This window comes from Lissotriton vulgaris, chromosome 9 (assembly GCF_964263255.1).
Source record: "Lissotriton vulgaris chromosome 9, aLisVul1.2, whole genome shotgun sequence".
In the NCBI taxonomy this organism is placed as follows: Eukaryota; Metazoa; Chordata; class Amphibia; order Caudata; family Salamandridae; genus Lissotriton; species Lissotriton vulgaris.
In genome coordinates, this window is record NC_141697.1 from 226152155 (window position 1) to 226178365 (window position 26211).

The 26211-nt window shown below is 45.5% G+C and overlaps 1 protein-coding gene across 2 annotated transcripts in view; it reads right to left on the reverse strand.

The window, feature by feature from the left end:
• The window catches only part of GEMIN2 (gem nuclear organelle associated protein 2), a 252485-nt gene that overhangs the window by 134017 nt on the left and 92257 nt on the right, over positions 1-26211 (reverse strand). For both annotated transcript variants that reach the window (XM_086937355.1, XM_086937356.1), the window contains one exon: positions 4275-4319. In XM_086937355.1, the coding sequence (XP_086793481.1) occupies positions 4275-4319 (45 nt within the window). The remainder of the gene's footprint in view (positions 1-4274; positions 4320-26211) is intronic.

Consider the following 26211-nt stretch of genomic DNA (forward strand, 5'->3'; position numbering starts at 1 on the left):
TGATGAGAAAACAGCTATTCTTCTGCCTTGGGCTAGGGCTTTTTCTTTTGCTACAGCAGTTTGAACCGCAGTCAGAATTTTTTCTGTAGAGCTGAATTTCATTTCAGCTTCTATGTACAAATGTGATTTGTAAGCTATAGGTACCGTTTCTCCCTCATTAGAGGTCAGGTATGTGAATCCGTATCTTCCTGGGATGACTCGGATTACAAGATTGCGTATGTTTTCGCGAGTTTGTAATTTTGTTTTAGTTAACATGTCGGTTTGCAATGATCTCAAAATCTGTGTGTTTCTGAGTCCAATTGGTTTGTTTGAAATCTGGTCTTATTAATTCATAGAGAGGTTTAACCCTCTCTGCATAATTTAAAATGTATGTTCTACCGAAATTCAGGAAACCTAATATTGATTGTAGATTCTTCAGCGTTTTTGGTGCTTGGAGGACAGCACATTTCTCTAAGAAATAGTCTGCTAGGCTTTTGCCTTCACTTGATAATTCATATCCTAAAAATAGGACAGTTAGATGGGCAATTCGTGACTTTTTAAAGTTGAATTTGTAACCCTCTGATGCGAACCCAAGTATTATGGTGTTCACTCTTTTTAAGTGAGTCTCCAGGTCATCATCTGTGAGATAGATGTCATCGACATAGGATAATGCCTCATCATCATATTTGTAGTAACTCGGTTACCCTCGTTGAGAATAATCCTGGGCTATTCTTGAATCCCTGTGGGAGTCGGTAAATTTGTTTTTGCGATCCAATTATTGAGAAAGCGGTCAAATACCTGCTTTCAGGTGCAATGTTTTGACAGAAGAATCCATTAGAGATATCTAATGTCGTTTTATATTTTTTGCGCACAATGTTATTCATTAGTGCTGCACTATGTGAGTTTTGTACAGCAAATGTTTTACAACAGGAGTTAAGGTGTCTGTAGTCCAAAACTAGACAATATTACTCGTCTGGCTTGGAGACAGGAAACAAAGGATTGTTCATTTGTGAGGTGCATGTTTCGATCACCCCTTGATATTCAAGTTGATCTAAGATCTCCTTGACTTGCTTTTTAGCTTCTTGTTTAACTGGGTACTGTCTTTGTGCAGTGGGCTGATTTTTTAACTGGATTTTGTGGTGAGGCGAATCCTCATCCCATCCTACATGATTTTTATATAAGGCAGGAGCCCACTGCCCATTTTCTTGCCAATGTGTATTTTTTATGAATTGGGATATGATGCGAGAAGGCAGGCATAATCATTTATTCGCCATGAGGGCACTCCTCGACAAACTCTGGTGGCCAGTCTTTTTCACCTAACAGAATGTCATAGCCTTTTGAAAGTTTTTCCCAAAAGAGACCTTTTATTTTCCTAGTTTGATCTCCCTCTATACGTAGTGTTATTTCATATAGTTTTAACTATATGACTAACTTGTGTGTCTGCAGTTTCCACTTGAATGTACTCATTCGTGTCCACTGTCCAGAAGATTCATCAGGATCTTGCGAGCTATGGTCACTTCTGCTGCACTGTCTAGCATTGTCTGTGCCAACTCTCCGTTTTTCAGTTGTGTCCTCAGAATTCTCGGCATGTTTAATTTTAATACTTGCTACCTTCTTTCTGGGAAATTGTAATTTTTTACTTCGATGAGCAGGTTCCTTGTCTTTGGACTTGACGTGCTCTTCTCTGTGTTCTGACCGTCCTCTTTCCGATTTCTGTGAGGAAGATTGAGAAAGATTGAGTGAGAAGGATCGAGAGGGACGTGTATCAACATCTTGATATCTGTCAGGTTTTCTTATTTTATCCCTATCTCTAAGGTTATATTTTTTTCAGAGGGCTCCTTTTGGGGAGACTTGTCTTCTCGGTCTAGAGATCTCTCTCTCCGCTGAGGAGACCTTCCTCTGGACTGAAAATGTTTTTCCCTGGGAGTGGATTTTCTATTACTATCCCAACTCTTTTTTGGAGTTTTTAAATTATTTTTAATAAATGTTTTTGCAGGATTTTCAGTTAATTGGGGTTTTACCGGTTTCCCACCCAAACTATCTCTTCCTAGCTCTTCATAGGATTTTTCTATGATTCTGGCGAGTTCAAATGGTTGGTCTGCTATATCTGTCTCCTTCAATTTCTGGTGGAACCTTTAATGTTGGCTAATAATATAGCCGAGACATGCTTGAAGTCTTTCAGTAATTTCATACCCAGGGTTAAAGCAGGTTCTGGACCGTATTCATTTAGAATCGGTCTTAATACATCTGGTAGGACCGCCATAGACGGGACACCATGTGTTTTTGTGTAGATCGAACCAAAGACTGTGCCCCAAGTGTCACAGTCTTCCACATGCGGTGCGATCTCCATTGGGAGACAGATAGTCAGAATTCTGTGTTTCCCAGTAAGAGTATTATCTGGAAATACTGCCTGAGTAATTTTTTGTGCTAACCAGAATGGAATTTGTTCCAGTTTTATTGGTACTTTACCAAAACATGATTGTATGTTCTGTGGTGTGATCTTGTTTGTGTTACCCTGGTGAGGGGTCAGCTGTGGAATATTAATTGTCGGTTGGACTGTTGCAGTCCGCATGACATATTGGACCAATTTGTCTATGTATTTTAATTAAGAGTTTTAGCTGAGCTAGAAGTTCAGAAACTGACATTTTATCAATGTCTGGATGTGGTGTGTAGCTGGCTAGAACCGGCCACGTGGCTCCTGGTCTACCTAGTGGACTGAGCCTGGTGATGTGATTGTTATGTTTTAGGGCGCCATTAAACCAGAGCAGGTGCTCTTGGTAATTTAGTGGGATTTCGATCTCCTCGAAAGGAGTGTATTCTACCGGAGCTTCCTCTATTTTGTAATAGTGGAAGTCTTTTGTCGTAGCGTGTGCTGCTGGAAAATGTATCCATGAATAGAATACCTCTGTCTGTCGATATTCATGTGCCCCTACCACGAATATGACTGTACCACCTTGTGGTGTCAGTCCGTTTTCTATAAGTTTAAGAGTTATAGTTCTTATATTGACCGGAATGATTATTGCATCCGGGTCATTTTCGTGGAGGGTTATGTCTTCCTCTAAGAGTCGAGCTGCTAAGGCTTCTCTTTCTCTTTCTTCGTCACTTTCTGACATTTTTACTGACTGAAAGTTTTCTGTTACAGATCGAGTTTCAAGGAAACAAAGATTAGGTGCACAATATTTTGGAACACTGTATCCTTCAACGTTGATCAAACCAAAAACTAATATATAGGATTCTCATCCTACTACGTTCCGGGGGATATTAACCTTTCACCCATTCCAGACGTCTTTTGGAGTTTTTACGGGAAAAAGGGGTTCTGTGTAGCAAAGTGCCTCATTACCAAGCTCTAGAAGTCCGCTGACCCCCCGTCAGTAAAGGCATGGTTTCACTCCATTGTATGCTGGACGCAGGCGGAAAGCGTGGCGCTCCGGCGAGAAGATGCCACAGGCATGTGTAAGATACCTATAGCGGCAGAATGGGACGCAATACTCACAGATCTCAGAGAAGCTTGGCAGGAACACTTAGAGACACGAGAAAGTTCCCAAGTGACTAACGCGACCCGAGAACATACTGATAACGCCGAATAGGAGCTGGCGCCCCCACCTCTGGAAGACACCATCCCAAAAGTAGGGCATAGACATAATGCGAGCAGCAACCCTGACACAAATATACAAGATAATACTCACTAAAGTATACCAGGTCAAAGGTTGGCAGAGCGTAGAGCCACTAAAGTACAGAATGGCATAGAATGTAACAATATAAACAGAAAAACATGAAGTGCAAACAGGAAGTATGCAGACTGCAGAGACAGACGGTGATACATACAGCAAACACTGCATTGGTAAAGACTTTTGCGCCTAAATGTATCAAAACTGTGAGATGTGACTCCCCTCGTTCCTATCCCCCCCAACCTATTGTTCACCCCCACCCCAAGAGTTAGCAAGTTATCATAAAAGGCACTGAGTGCATTTCTCGTTGGACATTAGTTGGAGTGATGATATACTGATTTAGCAACTATTGTACACACTTCTCGCTACCAGGTACCTAATAGGATGTAAAGTAGTTCACTACTTGTTAGAAGATGTAACTGAGCAAGATGCAAGTATGCAACTTCAATTGTTTGCAAAAGCTGCAATGCGTGGAACTTAATAAAACTAATAAAGAAATAAAAATAAATAAAAACAGGCTCCTAGTTACAAACCTTACGACAAAATTGGGCTGGCAGGTTTACAAGAAAAACGTTGATTAAATAAAGGTAACAATATAACTTCTACTAAAATAAATAGATTGATTACCTGGCTCATTCTGCTAACAATGCTCAGCAAAGGAGGAAAGCCAACCTAGGAAACAAAATGTTACATTAGAAAAAAAAAACAGATTGATACAAAAGTGTTTTTAACACATACTGTTGCCTAAGCGTAAAAATCTGTTTGAAGGATGTGTTTGATAGAAGGTGAGCAAGAAGTGAAACTTAATAGAAAAAAAAACATGTTTGAAATATTTCAGGACCACTGCAACATTCTCAAACTATTTTCTATTTACGAGTAACAGTGGCACACCAAATTCTGTCAATTGTAAAAGTAAACATGTTGCATATTTATTCTAATTTAGTGTTTCTATAATAGGCGGAGGGGTTCCTCTGTTATCCTTCCAAGTTTTTTTATACTGTGCTAGGAAAGGTTTGCCACAAATTCTCAGTGATCTTGGGAAGCTGTGAATGTTAACTCATCTGTCAACACTAGATGGATCAGAGGGCTGAGATGGATTTCTGAACTGTGCTCTGTCAGCGCGAGGAAAGTCACAAAAGAACGTACTTTCCCTTACCTGCTTAGGACTCTCCACCTTTTTCCAGCATTACCATTTCTCCCCAGTAACCATTCCCAAATTCTTCTTCTGTCGCCCCATCCAGAGCGCATTCGCTCCGTTTCCACAGGCTATCAGCTACACTAATGCACACTCGAGAGTGTTCAATACTTAGAGATGGTGGGGACATGCAAAGCTCCTGAAATCCACGGCTAGTATTGCAATAACCAGACTTCACTGCCTCGTATATTCTCCCCCAGTGCCATCAGGGTTAAATTCTCCTCACCTTAAATTCACCATACATTCTACAGTCACATGCCACTGTGGCAAATGTCACCCTGCACAAATCTCGCAAAATGACTTCTTTTGCCAATAGGGCAGGAGTGATATGATAAAGCAAAACTATTGTGTAGGGCGCAAGATGCCTGTTAAGAATTATTAGCGCGTTCATCTATTGTTTGAGTACCTCTTCCCAAAACTTTATCTTAGGGCAGGACTACATATCTGAGTAACCATGTTTCCTCACAACCCATTCAGCAAGTGTCCTCTCGAAAGAGGTCTATAGTGTGTAGTATCAATAATTCAGTATTTGGTAAAGCGTTTCCCATCCCTGTGTGTGGCGGACAAAATTGTTTGGCTTCACAAATATATTAATGCCATCTGTGCTAGTCTAACTGTATTCCTATCTCTTCCTCAATCATTCAGAGAAGCTAGTTATGGTGCCTCTTTTGGCAATATTTTATAGCCACAAAATACTGCAAACATAGCACACCCTACATTTTAAATATGTGAGCTTTCTTGTGGTCCCTGCATTTAACCAAGGGTAAGTTTAGCTTCCACTGTCTAGGATTCCTGTGGAGGTGAAGCACCTCTCCTGTAGCAAACTGCACCAGTTTATTTTCTCATCCAATCTATGAGGAACTGTAGTTGGGCTGCCTGTTTGGGTATCCCAGATCTTCATTGACATTAGAATGCACTGTATATTCCGTTATCCTTGCTAGATGTAGTCCAAATATGTATTTAAGGTTCCACACTGCTGGGCCTGGTCTTGATACCTGCCTACTGGAGCGAATGTTTAATGTCCTCCTCCTTTTTAGGTCTCACCTAGGCAGCGCTTGCGCAGTCTCTTCGAGACGGGCTGTATTCAGGAATGGACTTGTAGCTCCGCCCCTCATTTCAATTAGCCCAGGTTACTGACCTTTCTAAATGGTCGCTTTTGATTTGTAATAGGATTAATAGTACCTCCTTTTCTCCTGTTGTAACCTCCCATGAGCACTGTCCCTTTTACTGTGTTGTTACAGGGTGTGTTTTATTTACACTCTGTGAGCACTATTTTCTTAACGGACTTCCTCCTTTCTGCTGTTGCAGGCATGGTTTTCGCTTCCCAGCTAACAATGCATTTGTTCCTACTCCTGCACTTCTCCCCTCCCATCTTAATCTCCTGCTCAGACACATCAGGCAACATTTTCTCTGATCCTGTATTGTGCACAGGTTCAACCATTGCTTAATTATATTAGTTAAATGTTTTTATAAAGTCTACAACTCAAAACTCGAGTCCCCAGGACCAAAGCTGGCAGCTCTATTTACTGGGCCACAACCCTAACTTGTTTTATTCTTGTTGCAAGGGAGGGCGCATGGGCAATGCACTAAGGCACCAGCCCCCCACTTATACCTGCCCATCAGAGCCTTCGGAGGGCACCTGTTCTATGTAGTGCACCCCCTCACCCACTTGTTTTGACCCGGCAACGTTTGTTCACCCGATCCTGTAACTGCCCTACAGCTAAAAGGCCTTTTACACCCATGCACAAAAGAAAAAATTTGCACAAGAGTCCCACGACGCTGAAAATAAATGATACTTGTTAAATTATTTACTAACCCCAGCATATATTTTATGGAGCCTACGTCTAAGTTCGAATCCGGGTCTCCAGGACAAAAGTCAGCAGCTTTGATTATTATGCCAGACCACCCAATTTGTTTTATTCTAGTTACAAGGAAAGGCACACGTTCAATGCACTTCTCCCTTCCACTCTTTGTTTCCTGCTTACCTGAGCCTTTGGAGAGCCTGTTCTGTTCCGTGATGCGGCTTAGGTCAAGTAAATTGTGTACACCCTCAATCTGGAGCTGCTGGTTGTTTCTCTGAAAATTCAGACTCTTGAAATTTTAATCAACTTGCTCTATTTCCCCCTCACTAGGGCACGAGTAATAGGTACACACGGGTGGATGGCATTCACCCACTATTTTCACCGGCTGAACGCCGTCCAACCTGCCTAGAATTTGGGCTTCACTGAGGAATGTGCTGAACTCGTCCTGGTGTAATTTCCAAACACTGGGCCACTTACCGCGATGGCGACCCCACGTGTGAAAAGGGCGCGTTTTCGATTAGCTGTGAATTAAGTTGTTTACCTGGGGATATTTAGTACCCTGCACAGGAGAGCTTCGAGATACTTCTTCTTGTAGGCAGGTGCCTACAATGCTTAAGCACCCCACACACATTGCCTGAGATTTTGTGCAGGGAGTCGCAGGATTGATTCCTAGGAGTTTTTCATCACCCTGTCCTGAAGAGGCCAGATTTGTTGGAAGGCCGAAACGCGCCCGCGTCGACACTTTCAATATAGAGGAGTCCGAATGTTGAAATATGATGGGAATTAATGCCATTGAAACTTTTTTCTGATTCAGGTTCTGTTTAATTACCTCGGAGAGTACCACCTAGATTTGATAGGACGACACCTAGCTGTTGCTAAACATTTTTTCTGGGTGAAGAAGAAAATATTTATGATTGTTTTCTTGGTACAAATTTAATGTGTTTTTTTCTCTATTTTTCTGTATATATTTGTGTACATATGTGTATATATATATATATATATATATATATATATATATATATATATATATATATATATATATATGTTTGTATAGTGTACAATTTAATGCAGAAATTTATAGAGACTAATCCTGTGTGATTACAATAAATAAAATATGTAATCACGTCCCCACATAGTAGTGATGGTCATTGTACTTTGATAGTAGTAGATTAGTGGACAAATGTCATATAGATAGGAGAATTTAGAGTCCCCTACCACAGAAGTATTTTGATATTGATCCCTCCTTTCTCCACTTTTTCAGTTTTCATGTACTTTCAGCAGCACCTGCACGTTGTCTGCTTTCCATCAGCAACAAGCAACAATGTGTAGGCGGGTACAGGGCTTTCTTATTTCAGACTCCTGCTGGGCCCATAACAAAGGCCGAATTTGAGGGGTCATCTGGCCTCCTTTTGTGCATGTCTCTTGGCTGGGAGCAGTCAGCAGCCTCACACCTGATGCAAATGAAGCAGAGGGCAAACAAAGGCACACACCTTGTTAGCACTTCACACATACTTAGTGAGGCAGCTTTTCACTTTGGTCAGTCCCGGTTTAGGAAATATGCATGCACTGTAAGAATGTCAGATGTGTTGGTTTTTCCCCATTCTTTACACAAAGCAATTTGCTTTTATATAGAGGAGGCATTGAAATAATTGAAGTACCACTATTTTTTTTTGTATAGCCCTACTCATCCCAATGCAGGGTGTCAGAGCGCTTTATATCAACACATGCATATTACATGTATTATAAATTATATAAGATTGTAAATGAATGTACAGGACGTGTTACATAAAACTGGGGCATTGCAAGATGTAGAAGTCATATCTTCCTTAGCTCACTGTGCTAGTATCCTCGCAATGCGCTCAAATGTACACATGATAGACCTGCTAAACATATGTGAGGGCTTTAGATCTGATGCCACTTCTTGTGATGCCACTTCTTGTAAAGTCGTGGATTGTGATGCCACTTTCTATGATGTAAATTCCTGTGATTTCATGTGCTGTGCTGTGTTGTGATGATGAGTGCTGTGATGTCACCTGCATACTACCTAACCTGGTTAGTTCCCCCACTTTTTTTTTTTGGAATTGTGCTCTGCCCCTCAGATTTCCTTCTCATATTCAATTAAGCACTCCAGGTGACCATCCTGGCTGGCTCAGAAGCGGCCGATCCCTGCACTGGTATCGTAGCGCTTCACTGCTTGTGCCCCACAGACCTCGTAGCGCTTCCCTGCTCCTGATTTGAATTTCAGCCTATTAGTAATTGTAGCCTGGTTATCATCGTAGCGCTTCACTGCTCCTGGCTGCCCACTTTGCTTAATTTGATTAATAACTGAATTTGATCGTAGCGCTGACTGTAAAGCTTTCATTGTTTACTCCTGCATAGCCCTGCTTGTGTTGTTTTCGTGTTCGATTATTTGCTGCCACCATTTTGTTGTTCTGCCTCCCAGCCCCTCTCTCCACCCCGCTCCCGCCTCCCAGCTGACCCCACCTCACCCCTCCCCCTCCTTCATCATCCATATATGACAGACACCTTAGCGCGCAGCGTTCACGTGCAGCGACCGCGCCCCAGTCGCGCCGAAGGTGCGCCAAAGGTAGCCCGTCTACGCCCGTCCGCGCCTGGACCGCGCCCAGCGCCAGACCCCCCTGGTCCCCGCAAAATCCACTCCTCCAACATCACGTATAACGCCGCCACCCTCCTAGCCCTTAATCCCGGACGCACATCTCAATCCTACGAAGCTGCCCGAGACGTACCCACGGCCCTTTCACCTGCCGCTCCTGCAAATTTACCAGCATCAAGACCCTTACCACTACCACTAACCCCAAACTCAGCTCCGACTCCTACCACCTGAAGTGCATACTGCTGAACACCCGCTCGGTCCACAGACACGCCACCGAACTCTGGGATCTACTCGATACCACATCACCGGACGTCGCCTTCCTTACTGAAACATGGATGAACGCCTCATCAACACCAGACATCGCCATAGCCATCCCGGACAATTACGAGATCATCAGAAAAGACTGCACCATCCAAACAGGAGGAGGCATCGCCATCGTCCATAAGAACACCATCAAAATCACGACCAGCTCCGACGATAACCTTTCAACCGCCGAACACCTCCACTTCCAGATCCACACCGACCCCAGGACCACACTCAGAGGCACCCTCATCTACAGAGCTCCAGGAACCCGTAAACAATTCAGCGAAGACATCACCGACTTCATCAGCCCACATGCCCTCGCCTCCGAAAACTACATTCTGCTAGGAGACCTCAACTTCCACCTGGAAAAGAAAAACGACTGCAACACCACCACCCTTCTTGACAACCTGGCCAATCTCGGTCTAAAACAACTTGTTGACACCCCCACACATGTTGCCGGACATACGCTCGACCCAATCTTCACCTCCAGCAAACATTTCCTTCGATCGCACCACAGCTCTCCATTGGACGGACCACAGCTGTGTTCACTTCAGCTACAAAACCACCTCAAACAACAACCCCCCACAACCTATCCCCCGAAGAAAATGGAACAAATTCACCACCGACCAACTCCTTACATCGCTCAACCAAAACCCACCAGCCCTCTCATCGGACCCAAACCAAGCTGCCATTGAATTCAAACAATGGATCACTCACAGCGCCAACGAATTAGCACCCTTGAAAAACCATCACACCAAACAAGACAGCAAAAAGGCCCCCTGGTTCAACGAGGACCTTAAGAAATCCAAAAAGTTATGCCGCACTCTTGAGAAAACATGGAGAAAAAACCCAACCACCGACAACATGACCACCTTCAAGGCAGCCACCCGCAAACACCACCAGCTGATTCGATCTATCAAGAAATCAGCTTTCAAGACTCGACTCGACAACAACGCCCACAACAGCAAGGAACTTTTCAACATCGTCAAAGAATTCACCAACCCCACCGCAGCCTCAAACGACATCACTCCCTCCCAAGATCTCTGCAACTCGCTATCCTCCTTCTTCTACAACAACATTGCCGACATACATAACAGCTTCGGAAACAGTTCCAACAAACAATCCTCTCCACCCCCCTCAGAACCTAAACCGCCCTCTAACAACCTCAGTGCCTGGAACCCAATCACCACTGAAGACACCATCCGCCTAATGAACTCCATCCACTCTGGATCACCAACCGACCCGTGCCCCCACCACATCTTCAACAAAGCAGACTCCATCATTGCACCCCTTCTCTGTGATGTCATCAACTGCTCCTTTATCTCTGCTACCTTCCCAGAAAGCTGGAAACATGCCGAAGTCAGCGCCCTCCTGAAGAAACCCACAGCAGACCCCTCTGAACTTAAAAACTACCGTCCCATATCCCTCCTCCCATTCCCGGCCAAAGTCATTGAGAAAGCCGTCAATAGCCAACTCGCCGCCTTCCTCTAATCCAACAACTCCCTCGATCCCTCACAGTCCGGCTTTCGAGCCAAACACAGCACCGAAACCGGCCTCATCGCAGCAACAGACGACATCCGTACACTACTGGACAACGGAGAAACAGTGGCCCTCATTCTACTCGACCTCTCCGCCGCCTTCGACACTGTCTGTCACAGCACCCTCATACAACGCCTCAGCAACATCAGCATAAAAAGAAAAGCCTTGGACTGGATCATCTCATTCCTAGCTGGAAGAACTCAGAGAGTCCGTCTTCCCCCATTCAAATCTGAAGCCACCGAAGTCATCTGCGGTGTACCACAAGGATCATCACTCAGTTCCACCCTTTTCAACGTTTACATGAGCCCACTCGCCTCCATCGCGCGTCATCACAACCTTAGCATCATCTCCTACGCTGACGACACCCAGCTGATCCTTTCCCTCACCAAAGACCCCAACACCGCCAAAACCAATCTTCACGAAGGCATGAAAGAAGTAGCCGTGTGGATGAAAAACAGCCGCCTTAAACTTAACTCAGAAAAGACGGAAGTGCTTATCCTAGGACCATCCCCCTCTGCCTGGGACGACTCTTGGTGGCCTGCGGACCTGGGCTCAGCACCCACTCCCACAGACCACGCACGTAACCTTGGCTTCATCCTAGACTCCTCACTCTCGATGACCAAACAAGTCAACGCCGTCTCATCCTCCTGCTTCAACGTACTTCGTATGCTCAAAAAAATCTTCCATTGGATCCCCACCGAAACAAGAAAGACTGTCACCCACGCACTGGTTACGAGCCGACTAGACTACGGAAACACCCTTTACGCTGGAATTACAGCCAAATTACAGAAAAAACTACAACGCATTCAAAACGCATCGGCAAGACTCATTCTTGACATCCCTCGCCAAGACCAAATCACCGGCCAACTAAAAGACCTCCACTGGCTTCCCGTCAACAAGAGAATAACATTCCGTCTCCTCACCCAAGCACACAAGGCCCTCTACAAACTAGGACCCAAATGCCTCAACACTCGACTATCCTTTTACACACCCACCCGCCAACTAAGATCATCCAATCAAGGCCTTGCCGCAGTTCCGCATATCCAAAGATCCACCATGGGAGGTAGATCCTACTTGGCGGCCAAGACATGGAACTCACTACCCACTCACCTCCGCCTCACACAGAACCACATCTCCTTCAGAAAAGAACTTAAAACTTGGCTATTTGATAAATAATGAACCCCTCCCCAAGCGCCTTGAGACCCTCTGGGTGAGTAGTGCGCTATACAAATTCTTGAACTTGACATCGGGAACCCTCACTGTAAAATGGCAGGATACCAGGGCAAGACTAATGGATTGGCGTTCTGGTCTTCCCAATCCCTTCTCCCTTCATTCTTTTCTATTCCTATAGGAAATATAATACTGCCTTCAGGTGAACCATGCCAGCAGCAAATCGAAGCACACAGAAAAGAACAAGAAGAAGGTTAATACATATCTTCAAAGATATCCTAACTGTAAGAGCATTTTCTGGCACTATCAGTCTCGCTTGTGAATATTGTCTCGCTTGCTCCTCGAAGGCAAGTTCCAATGGGCTGTTAAGACACACTGGTTTAGTGGGCATGAACATTCTCCACGCAGAGCTGTTCGGAGACCTCTTCCCGTGAGCTCACTAAGTTTCAGGATACAGAAATGTGCAGTTCTCACATATGTGCACAAAACTATGTGCACAAAGCCCTGGAGGCCTGGAGTCTCGATGGCTCAGTTATTGTTGGTAGTTATAAACTGTGTGAGCATTTTATTAGCCTAGAGACATATGTACACAGAGGCCATTCTTTGGATAGGGTAGTGAGCACGGACTTCTCTATTATCATTAGTAAGTGCTCAGGAGGTCTGAGAATGCTCAACAAGCATTCCCTGGTACAGATAGCGTTTACACTACATATTCTTGAGAGCTCCTCGCCTTGTTGTACCTCAGCTGCCATTTCCAATGCACTGTAAAGAAGATCCCAATTCTATCCCACCAAACCCCACCTGAAAAAAATAATATTAACAAAGTAAATGTTAGTGTTGAAAGCCTGAATACGTAGTCAGTATAACATGTAGTAAAAAGATTAAATTAGTCACAGACTGTCCTAAGATATAGAACAAAATAGCACTTCCATACAATATATCATATGTCATTTGGTGCGAAATACACGCTTGATGATTACTGGCACTAGCCACGGATATTACTTAATCTAGCCCATAAAATCATGGAGGGACTTGCATCATCTAGGTATAACGAACAGATACGTTCAATGACGCTAACATTATCATAGCTACTACAAGAGAGGAGGAAATGATTAACGCCAGAGGATGACTGACTATAGTGAAAGGGAGAAATAACCAGCAGCTACAATTCACTACAAGCCCAAGCTGAATGAGGGTTAAAATATTGGCAGCAACATAAAAGTTTTGTTTTTCAAAGATTAAAGTAGACAAAAAGGCATTGTCACTGTCAGGAAGAAGCAGCTCTCAATTCCTTGACTGATCTTCACCTACGAAAAGAAATACAATTGCCAAAGGCTTACATCTCTGGGCTTCGGGAAAACCCCCCTAAGATCTACTGCCAGCATTGGGTGTGCTGTATTTGCCGGTAAGAAGCATACAGCAGTATATTGTGAGGAACAGTCTCTAAGTAGTGGTGTCTTTGACAATATAATAGGGTAGCATGTGGCCATTTAAAATATAGGGTCAACCATTTTTTTTTTTTTTTTTATTTCTGTAGTTTTTTATTGTATAAAAAATATATATTTACATGGAGCCTGGAATATACATGAGTGGAGGAAGAGAGAGGAGAGAGAGAGAACAAAAAAGAAGGAAAAAGACGCCGCGCCAAGACCAAATCACCGGCCAACTAAAAGACCTCCACTGGCTTCCCGTCAACAAGAGAATAACATTCCGTCTCCTCACCCAAGCACACAAGGCCCTCTACAAACTAGGACCCAAATGCCTCAACACTCGACTATCCTTTTACACAACCACCCGCCAACTAAGATCATCCAATCAAGGCCTTGCCGCAGTTCCGCATATCCAAAGATCCACCATGGGAGGTAGATCCTACTTGGCGGCCAAGACATGGAACTCACTACCCACTCACCTCCGCCTCACACAGAACCACATCTCCTTCAGAAAAGAACTTAAAACTTGGCTATTTGATAAATAATGAACCCCTCCCCAAGCGCCTTGAGACCCTCTGGGTGAGTAGTGCGCTATACAAATTCTTGAACTTGACATCGGGAACCCTCACTGTAAAATGGCAGGATACCAGGGCAAGACTAATGGATTGGCGTTCTGGTCTTCCCAATCCCTTCTCCCTTCATTCTTTTCTATTCCTATAGGAAATATAATACTGCCTTCAGGTGAACCATGCCAGCAGCAAATCGAAGCACACAGAAAAGAACAAGAAGAAGGTTAATACATATCTTCAAAGATATCCTAACTGTAAGAGCATTTTCTGGCACTATCAGTCTCGCTTGTGAATATTGTCTCGCTTGCTCCTCGAAGGCAAGTTCCAATGGGCTGTTAAGACACACTGGTTTAGTGGGCATGAACATTCTCCACGCAGAGCTGTTCGGAGACCTCTTCCCGTGAGCTCACTAAGTTTCAGGATACAGAAATGTGCAGTTCTCACATATGTGCACAAAACAAAACTATGTGCACAAAGCCCTGGAGGCCTGGAGTCTCGATGGCTCAGTTATTGTTGGTAGTTATAAACTGTGTGAGCATTTTATTAGCCTAGAGACATATGTACACAGAGGCCATTCTTTGGATAGGGTAGTGAGCACGGACTTCTCTATTATCATTAGTAAGTGCTCAGGAGGTCTGAGAATGCTCAACAAGCATTCCCTGGTACAGATAGCGTTTACACTACATATTCTTGAGAGCTCCTCGCCTTGTTGTACCTCAGCTGCCATTTCCAATGCACTGTAAAGAAGATCCCAATTCTATCCCACCAAACCCCACCTGAAAAAAATAATATTAACAAAGTAAATGTTAGTGTTGAAAGCCTGAATACGTAGTCAGTATAACATGTAGTAAAAAGATTAAATTAGTCACAGACTGTCCTAAGATATAGAACAAAATAGCACTTCCATACAATATATCATATGTCATTTGGTGCGAAATACACGCTTGATGATTACTGGCACTAGCCACGGATATTACTTAATCTAGCCCATAAAATCATGGAGGGACTTGCATCATCTAGGTATAACGAACAGATACGTTCAATGACGCTAACATTATCATAGCTACTACAAGAGAGGAGGAAATGATTAACGCCAGAGGATGACTGACTATAGTGAAAGGGAGAAATAACCAGCAGCTACAATTCACTACAAGCCCAAGCTGAATGAGGGTTAAAATATTGGCAGCAACATAAAAGTTTTGTTTTTCAAAGATTAAAGTAGACAAAAAGGCATTGTCACTGTCAGGAAGAAGCAGCTCTCAATTCCTTGACTGATCTTCACCTACGAAAAGAAATACAATTGCCAAAGGCTTACATCTCTGGGCTTCGGGAAAACCCCCCTAAGATCTACTGCCAGCATTGGGTGTGCTGTATTTGCCGGTAAGAAGCATACAGCAGTATATTGTGAGGAACAGTCTCTAAGTAGTGGTGTCTTTGACAATATAATAGGGTAGCATGTGGCCATTTAAAATATAGGGTCAACCATTTTTTTTTTTTTTTATTTCTGTAGTTTTTTATTGTATAAAAAATATATATTTACATGGAGCCTGGAATATACATGAGTGGAGGAAGAGAGAGGAGAGAGAGAGAGAACAAAAAAGAAGGAAAAAGACGCCGCGGGGTGGAGGGGGGGGGGGGGAATGGGGGGTATAGAGTGTTCCTTCTCAGTAAGCAATAGTGGCAGCGTGGATGAAACTGGGAGTATTTGGAAGTATTAAGTCCTAGTTGTTTTGCATCTCTTGTTCACATCTCTGCCTCATCGGTCATTCGGGAACGTCTGCTACCATCCGCTTTTGCTAAAAGTTGGGGTGTTGTATCCCAGCTGCTTATCGGACGAGGCTCCCCTCTCACCTTTTATTGTGTAGGCATGGATCAGTTATCTGCTTATGCCGATTTGGAATACTCCTCCGCTATTGTGTTACCTGTGGTGCATCATTGGGCTTCCACATCATGGCTATTTGTCTTTTGGTCAATATCAGAGTTAAATCACGGAATCGGCACTTGTATTTTTGTAATTTGGTTTCTAAGTCCCAACAGACATGCACAAGGGATGCAGGCTCATGTATTGGCTGTCAGTAGTACTAGTGTCTGGACTATTTCAGACCATTATTGTGCTAAAGATGTACAGGATCACAGCATTTGCAGTCAGGGTCTTCTGAGCGACACCCCAGACATGTGTATAGTATTAGTGGAAACATTTTGTTCAGCCAACTGGGCGTTAAGTAAGTTTGGTCTAGGATCTTGAATAACTTAAATGTAGCAATTTCAGACACGGATTTCTAATCTTCCAGTACCACTACAGTCCTGGTCTGTTAAGCCGTTGTCTAGATCGGTCCTCACCTAGATCCTCTACAGACGTTTCACACCGAGTCTGCATGGAAATGCTCATCAAGGTAGAGTATAAATGGGCCAATGCCCAGCTGACTTTTCACAGATCTAGTACCATCATTAGTAACACTCGAGTTGGCGGAGGGTTTTTTGAGTAGTGGTCGGACTTCAGCGTATTTCCAGGCGTAAGGAAATGTTGCAGTGGTGATAGGGGTATTGAGTAGGGTTTTGAGTTCCTGATCTTTGGTGGTGCGGGTATGGGTCTGAATGGATGGATTTCATGGTGGCGGTGGTGTCCTTGGTTGAGAGCATGTTCTAGGAGGTCAATGTGTGGTTTGTGTCTGTTACGGTAGTGGTGGATCTGTCGAGGAAGTCGGTAGGTGTGAGTTGGGGTTCAAAGTTTCAGTATATGGGTGCAATTTTGTTGTGGATTAAGTAGGCGAGGTTATCGCACAGCTGCTATGCGGGTGTGATGTTTTGCTGGCAGCTGGGTTGGAGAATTCCTTAATGTTATTGCATGCAACAAAGTCTGTCCCATTTATTGCAATCAGCAGGCGGTGGTAGAGGGGGTGGGGGTCCGGATTACCAGGGTGACTCTGATGGTCATGTGGAGCTTGAAGTTGAGATGTTCCATAGGGATGTTGGTGGCAGTACACTGCATGGTCTCGTTAGATGATGGCTGTTCCTCTTCCCGGCTTGTTGGTGCGGTCCCAATGAGTGATTTAATATTTCCATCTGTTCTAGATGTGGCAATGTTTAGGGCGGATGTAGGTTTGAGCCAGGTCTCAATGAGGAAGACTATGTTGGTGCGAGGGTGGCGATGAGGTCCCATATTTCAGTGGATTGCTTGCATAGTGAGCATGTGTTGTGAAAGGTCCTGAAGTTGTTTTCTTGTTCAGGTGGCGTTTGTGGTGTGATCGGATGGGGCTGGTCGGTGGACTGGTGTGTGAGGAGTGGCAGGTGAAGTGGCAATGGGTGCAGGTGAAAGGTCCTACCGTGGAGTGGTGGTCAGCACGATGGCAGAGTTTGTTGTGGCATCGAGGGTGTAGAGCTTGGCATGGCGTATCTTCGCCAGGGGTTGTGGCACCAGGAGTTGTCCAGGTGCAGACAAGCTTGCTTGTGGCGCATCCGCTGCGCCATCGCACTGAGGCTTGCATTAAGTAGGTCCTGGGGTGCGCGGGGCCTTCTGTTGGCAGAAACAACGATGAGTAGGAAAACCTGGTCGGCAACACTGGATCAGTCTGGAACAAGAAGAATCTGGAGGCCAAAGGCAAGTGGAAAACTATGTCTCCAGGCACCTACTGATCATCCAAAATCTCCTGCAAGGCAAGGGTCCACTGTAAATTGACGTTGGACACCTGATACAATCGAACTAAACATGTTTTTATAGCCAGAGATGTGCGATGAAGGCCAATGAAACACAGGGGGCCAGGAGATTTAGAGCATTCAGGAGTCAGCAAATCTTGCTGTGACTTGTCCTAGAGTAAAGGACAGTTTTTAAGATTATGATTTAAAGAAAGCTTTGCTGTTGAGTTTGAGCGCGAGGCAAAACATTAAGGAAGCTATTCCTGCCAACAGGGAGATAAAGAACTGGGGGAGTCGGGGAGATCATCTGTTTAATCAACCCCATCTTTAGACAATTAGAGAAATGGTTGTAGGCTATGGCCAAAATCACTACAACTTTCAGAAAAGGAGCCAACTTCAACTCTGGACATTAAAGGCATATTTTAGTACTTGATTTCCAAGGTACACTGTTTGGAAAATTAGTCCTCTGTAGGCTTCAGAAGAGGACAGAGCTTTCTTAGGCTTCAAGAAAGCAAAGGCATGGCCAGGGACAAGTTACATGATGTGAGAACCTGGATTTAATGCTTCTCCGATGTAACTGAAACATCTTTTGCATATGTATATTGTCGCAAATCTTTTTGCATAGTTAAAAAGCGGTCAAGAGTTTCAAATACCAAAAGGAGTACACCTGTTTTGCACCCTGGCACCATAACCTTTTAATCTTGCTATACACACTCTACACCCCAAACTCAAAATCTGTTGCAATGTACCTAAACTGGCCAAAACCTCATTCCATTGTTGCTGTACTCAGATGATGCTGTTCTCCAAGCTTGCATAGAAAATGGTTCCTGGGACAGAAAAGTACCTTGCATGGTAACTGATGTGTACTCCTGCCCAGAGAACCCCAGCTGAGGAGCTATCTGGATCCCTGGTAACAAATTGTGGTCATGGATGAACACAGATGTGAATGTGCCAAAATTTACGGCTGTCTAATGGATTGCGGTTGGGTTAAACCAGGAAGGGCGCAAAATACACTACCCTCATAGAGAAGAGCTAACGCCCTTACCAAGAGCTAAATAATCAAAGTACTGTGATGGCAGCATACAGTTTAAGGAGTATCAGTAGGATGGACTGGCCGGTTTACCTGCGCCATGAGAATGGGTCTACTAGTAAACTGAAAGTTCTGCTGCTTTTATGCTCAGCTCACCCATGGCATCCGTCAGGACAGATGGAAGGCCCGAAAAGCGGGTATCTTTACATTGCACACTGGTATGTATGTATGTATGTATGCCCTTGGTAGCAGTACATGGAGGTTTGCACGTGTCTTCACATGGTGCGCAGTTATGTAGGTTTGTGGCAGCAGTACATGGAAAAATACAGAAGTACAAATCTGGTGGGGGAATCAGTCACAGATGTTTGCTTGTAACAGTCTCTACAATTTTTGAAGTCTCTGGTTTTAGGGGGTTACATTTCCCTTGCACACTTGCATTTTAATTAAATTTTGGAAAAAACAGTCTTGTGAAGATACGGAGGGATAGCATGGGATCAATGTCAGGTGGTGCAGAAACAAAGGAACGGATGTCAGTGCACATTGGGTGGCTCTTTTATGTGCCTCCGAACGTCCCTTCAAAACCGAATGATGTCAGTGCTGAGCCACATGACACCACTTATTGACGGGCAGGGGTATTTCTTGAGATTTTCTGGATCCAGTCTGACGCATGGGGAATATTCAAAAGGTCAGACATCTGTAGTTAGAAGTATCCCTCAGAATAGGCTTCATATGCTAAAAGAATCGTCTTTAAGGTCATACAATGTACACAACTTAAGGGGGGGGGGGGGACATGGCTTGACCGACTAAGATCGCAGATGTGTGAGGCTCTCCAATGTTTCTTCGTTATTCGTTTTTGTTATCCTGGCGCCGCCTACGAGGGATCCTTATCCTGTAGGATCATAGAAACCCACAGCGCACATGGCGCTGTGCGGTGATGGCTATTTGCACACACAGTGGGACCCGCAATCAAGAGGACCTGAGCGAAAACAGGTCAAGAGACGCCGCTCCCGCAACAAGGGACAGTTGGAAAGAGCAAAGACAAATCATGGGCCCTTGGGCCTCAGAGCATTTGGAGATCGTGTGGTAGGCCTTAGTGACATTTTTTAATACTCTTTAGTGAAAAGTGTGTACACAATTGATCACAACAGTTACTGAATTACCACATCACATCATCTCTTTTAAACATCATCATCTACTGACATGCAAATGTACATTAACAGTCTACAATTCGCTACGCCCTCCTGCTGAATCACTGCCTGGGGGTTTCCCCTTCTCAAGTGCGATTGGGGCGCATAGTTGCCCTCTGTGATTGTTCTACTTGCTCCATATTGGTTACCATTTCTTGGGACTTAGTACCATTTTTAAGTTCCAGCATGGGTCGGCACTAGGTCCCCTGCACAGGGCGGCCTGGACCCTGTGGTGACGCGGGTGACCCTGCTGGGGGCCTGATCCACGGAGGTGCCCTCGGAATGGTCCTGGATGTGGTGGAGGGGTTCCGGCACACAACACCGAATTCAGGAGGCGTCACTGGGTTTTGGCGCTTCCGTAGAGGGGATTACACAGTTAGGGCAGAGCTGGGAGCAGGGCAGTTGCCGTCACCCCACCTTTTTTACTTAGGTGCCCTCCAGTAGTGGCACCTTAGGGGTACATCTACACTATGTGGCAGGGCTGATCACCCACGAGACAGGACCTTGACCCAGCCCACCTGGGGCATTTCAGCAGAGGTGGCCCTGGAGCGTGATGGAGACCAGGAGACCGGTGCCGAGGTGGGGATCTGCAGGTGTAGCCCCACTAGAGAGCACTGACCAACGTGTACTGGAGGATTGGTGGGCTTTGTGGCGGTTGCTTGGGGCGTACTTCGGTGTCCGGTGGTCTAGAGCAATGGGCACAGGCCGAATATCTCTGGCACACTGGGCTGGGTAAAGGGGGTGTCGACACTGCAGACTTGCTGGTAGGGGAGGAGTCACCGCTAAGTGTGTTGTCCGTTGATGATCCTGTGTGATGCTCAGTGGCCCCAAGACAATGGGTAGATCTAGACAAAATGACAAGGGCTCATCTGTGGACACACAGGGGGTGTCCCAGGGACTTACCTGGAGCTCCTGGCGCATGCACTGCAGCTCACGCTGGATAAAATACTGGCTGCTATTGCACACTCCAAGAACACACTGCACACAAGATTGGTGTGATGGCGACGGAGCTGGGTCTTCTTAGGCGGGGCCACCACAAACTGGCTAATAAGATAAAAGCCACCGACGTGCTTGAAGAGTAACTCCGACCGGCTAATGCTCTTCGCAACAACAAATGACTGATTAATTGAGTGGGTGAGGATCTGGAGTACAGGACCGAGGATGCGGAGGGGCGCAACAATGTTCGGATTGGGGTGTTCCATGAGGGGGCAGCCTAATGGTCACCTACTTCGAGCACTAGATAAAGATCAAAGTGGCGCCTACCCAACATTCTTTTTTTCTTTGCACTTGAACAGGCACACAAGGTCCCTGCAAAAACCTCCGGCCTCGTGTCGGCTGCTACAGCCGGAAGTGGCCAAGTTGCTACATTACAGAGACCGCAGCACTTTGCTCCAGAGGCCACGCATGGAGGGTCCCTTCCATGTTGAGAACACAGCGGTAAAGTCTGGAAACAGGTTTCCAGACGTTACTGCAGATGTGCAGGCTAAAGGGCTTCCTTTATGGAAGTTAAGAGAGGACTGTGCGAAGCACGGCTAAATTACTACAGGCAAAACTGCAGTGGATTCTCACTGGTACACCCCACATCTTCCTGACCCCTTTTGATGCATGGGAGTGAGAGGGTTTGAGAGGTACCATGCCGAAGGCACGGGAAAAAGGTCAAAGTATTGGCCCAAACCGTACCGCTGCATGCAAAGAATACCTAGAGATCCCACGTAAAGAAGTCAAATATGAAACAAGTGGATCGGAATTACTGGGTGCAACCAGGCTCACATGTTGATGGCCCAATAGCCTCAGATGACAGCAAAAGTTCTAATGGCCAATTGGAGGGGTCTGCTTCAGATAATACCTCCATTAGTAGGCAGAGCATGCCCCGGGTGATGCAGAAAATGGCAAGAGACTTGATTTGGCATTGGGGAGCCTGATGGGTGAGATGGTTTGTTTGTGGTGACGTGCCTGAATGTCCTGTCTGTGCGGTTTGTTTAACCCCATACCCTGGTCTACTCACTTGTGGATAGCGGTAGTATATTGAACTTAACGTTCATCAGGTCTCTGTTGGGGCGGGAAGCCGTTGCTAGGCTGCTCTGGGGTTTGGAAGTTGGGATCCGTTTGTTTGCTCGGTTCTAGGTCTTGAGTATCCTTACATGTGGAAATGCACTGCATATGGATGAGGGAGACTGGAGTAGGCGTGCTATGGTACGGGGCAAGGATTGCAGGTAAGATGGCATCACATGAAGGGTTTAAACTGTTGACGGAAATGGGACCAGCAGCCAAGTACCACATGTTTTTAAAGAGCTGGGCTTTCACACTGTCCTACTGCAGGAAACACACTGTACTAAAGTTGAGGCACAACAGCTCTGAATACGCTGGAGGGAGCAGGTATGTGCCACATAATATTATGCATTTGCTAGGAGGAGGGGGGGGGGGGTCAGGAGGGAAGACTATGGTGTGGGTCAGGGCACGCGTCCCCTTGGGGTAGTTGCAAGTTACAACGGACAAGGAAGGGAGGCTAGATGCCAAACCGCTGACCATCGGATCACTATGTCCCCAGAATCAGGACTTTATGGCATTCCTCTCTGGATTGTCTTTGCAACTGAGCTGGATTGGGGACGTGCTCCTTGGAGGGTGACTTTAACTGTGTGGCTGATGCAGACTCAGACCGCCTTTTCCGGGGGCACCTACCTATAGGCTGGCAAACTATTCCAGGACTGGATGGGGAGCCGGGGACTAGAGGATGTCTGGAAAGCACAACACAGTTCAGTGAGGAAATACTCCCATTACTCCAGCCTGTATGCACTGCATGTCTGACTAGATACATTTCTTTGCTCAGGGCGACTGTCAATTTGACCAGCACAATGAATACCTCATTTGCACTATCTCTGATCATAGCCTACAGTTGATTCACTTCCACCTGGGTGAGGAACTTCCAGCAATCCCCATGTGACACCTGTTCCCCAGTGCTTTGGAGGACCCTACTTACCAGAATGTGGAATAGGAGGCCTTCAAGGAAGTGGTGCCGGGATACCGCTTGCCTGCGTCAGCGAGGATGAGGAGAGACCTGGAGCGGGATCTGACTAGGTTGGATGGAGATATCAGTCACCTGATATGTTGACTGGGTTGTGGTGATGAGGCAGGGTGAGACTGGCAGAGGTTAGAGAGCACTATAGTGCAGATGTTGGAGTGGCTAGCGAGGCCAGAGTGTAAGGTGTCCTCGATCAATCAGCTGCCAGTACTGGGCGGGGGCGGTGTATTGCCGGGCATACAATAACATTGCATTCCGAGACTATTATACAACCCTTTATTACAAGCAGCCAGAGGGACCCGAAGAAGTTACAGAGACCTATCTGAACCGCTTGCGTTTATATACAGTTGACGCAGAGACTGTGAAGGCTCTGAGGGGCCCCATCACACTGGAGGAAAATAAAAGTGCCATAGAAGACATGGCACGAGGGAAGTCGCCTTGGACGGACAGCCTGCTGACGGAATTTTGCTCTACCTCTGCCAGGCTACTGGTGCCTAAACGGACTGCAGTTTATGCCACAGCCCTGGAAAAAACAAAAACTGCAGACCTATGCCAGAGACGCAATGGTTGTCACACTTTCCAAGACCCAAACACAGGGGCGCCTGTCATGGAACAGGCATGGTATCAGATAGGACTGAACATCTAATTTATTTATATTCGGACAACCTGTCATTGTATGTGCCCAGTATGGAGACAGACATGCCTTCAGGGTGCAGTTGCTCCAAGAATTTAGTTTGATTTCGGGACTACAGGTAAACTTGTCAAAGTCCTGCATTTTACCCCTAAAACCGGGACCGGATAGGCCTCACACTTTAGTACAAGGTATTCGGTGGTACTCGCACCTTTCATTATTTGGGGATGCAAGTTTACCACAGAATGGTAGAAAAAGAAAGGGTACTTTGGGTTCTGCCCTGCACTTCTTGCAGGGCCTATTGGGGAACACTGAAGCTTCCTCTTATGGCGCAGATCACACTTACCAAGATGATTATGCTACCCCAGTTGCTTTATTATTTCATCAACCTTCCAGTGTGGATCCCGGCTCTGTGGTTCAGAAGCTGGACTCGCTTCTTTGGGAGCTTATATAGGATGGGGGGGCGCCATTGAGTGGCTTTGGATACTCTCAGGCGGCCTATCCAGGTGTGGAGTCTGGGGTACAGGACTTTGAGGCATATTGTTCAAGCAGCCCAGTTGCGGTGGATCACTAAGTGGCTGGATAGGGCAAATTTGGCAGAGCTGGGGCTAATGGGGAGTGAGCCTTATCAGCATTCCTCCAATTTTTTCTCAGCAGCACAAATGGCAGTCTGGACAGAGGTGGTATTGATTACTGTGGGTCACTGTTCTGAGACTTCTATAAGGATACCCCTGGCAACATTGCTTGATTTCCATGGCCTGCCCCTGGGAGGGCTCATTCATTATGAGGCTCTTGTTAAAACCTTTATAGCTCTTTGGGACAAGGGGATGTATGAACCACAGCCACATGCAGTATTTCATTTGTTATTGTCCATAGGGGCAGGGAGGAACCTGGTGAAGTGGTTTTATACTGCCCTTAATAGAATGGCTAGAAAACCGTTGTTGGTCTTGTGAATGAAATACAGGGGGGTCTTAGGTAGGTTCATACCAGATCAAGAATGGATCAGAATATTAATGTACCCGCAGAAGGGCTCCCATAACACGCCTCAAATATATTAAATTCAACTACCTCCACCAGACATGCCTAATGCCCAAAAACTTACTGCTATCTATGGAGAGCCAGGCGGTGCCTAGGGGAGGCAGATTTTTGTTACATGACTTGACATTGTGCGTACACCCATGAGTTCTGGATAACAGTGGTGCGAAACTCGACAGGACACTCCACAGCTATATACCTTGTAACTTAGAAATGTCCTTCGCTAGACCGAAACCTAAGAAGGTGGGGGAACCGATTTGGCACAGATTCAGATTGCCATGACCTGGATGTCGGTAGGGGGCCCAGTGCTGTCCACATGGGAGGCTGCCGTTAAAAAATGGGCTAGGACACAAGAGTTAGTGCTTCAAATGGTGGGGGAGAGGGGGTAGTGTGGGGTAAGGTGACGCCTCATAGTGCCTCTTAGGACAGAGGTGCTGGATGCCTGACCGGTGCCTCTCCCCGTGCCTCGGGAACCAAAGGAGGGGGGGGGGGCGATACTGCAGTCTAGTAGTGCCTGGCACAGTTATCCCATATTGCACTCACCCAGTACTATCTCCTTGATTAAGTGGGGGTAGGTTGGGGGTAATCTGACTTGTTGGCCCGGCCTCCCAGACTCTTGCATGTCAAATGAATACACAATAGTTTGCCTAGACGGAATTGTTGGAACTGCTTCGTTATGGTACATGTTTTCGGGTCTATTCTGCATATTAACAGCAATGTATATTGGGCACAACTGTACAGTTTCCACATTCAATGGGAGGAGACCTGTCCCCCCCCCCTACTTTTGTATAGATACTGAGTTGCATTGTGGCAAAGGTGGAGGTGTGGGGTGTATGTTTCTGGGATCCTGGGCTCCTCATAAGCATGGTGCATGTATAATTGAAAAATACAATGTATACAACTGAAGCCATAAATAGATTGGATCTGCCTCTGGACTGAGCTAAATGGAGTGTTCAGATATTATTGTCCTAAAGACCTGGAGCTAGTACTACATATATAATGTTGAGTGATCTGAAACAACATCTTTCCTCTGCAAGACCTATAAAAAGGGGAAAGAGCTGCAGTGACCTTTGCCTTGCAAGATGAAATTCACCCTTCTATCAAGCTAGTGCTTTGTCGACTAGTGGAATATTAATCTGTGTGCGGTCCTTTGTGGACAGTATTCTGAAGGAATAAACAACTGCACAAGGTACATCTGATAGAGCTAGCTCTGGAATATAAATGACTGCCAGCTGCCATTCAACAGAATCCTATCCATAAGCAATTATTGATTACAATCAGTCTACCCAAACATCAGAAGTATTTCTTATTCTTCATAGTAAATGCGTGAACTCATAGGACATTCGAACCAGAAAACAGAAGGAATGAAGATAAGATGGGAGGGCAACACGCCATCTAGTGGTACAA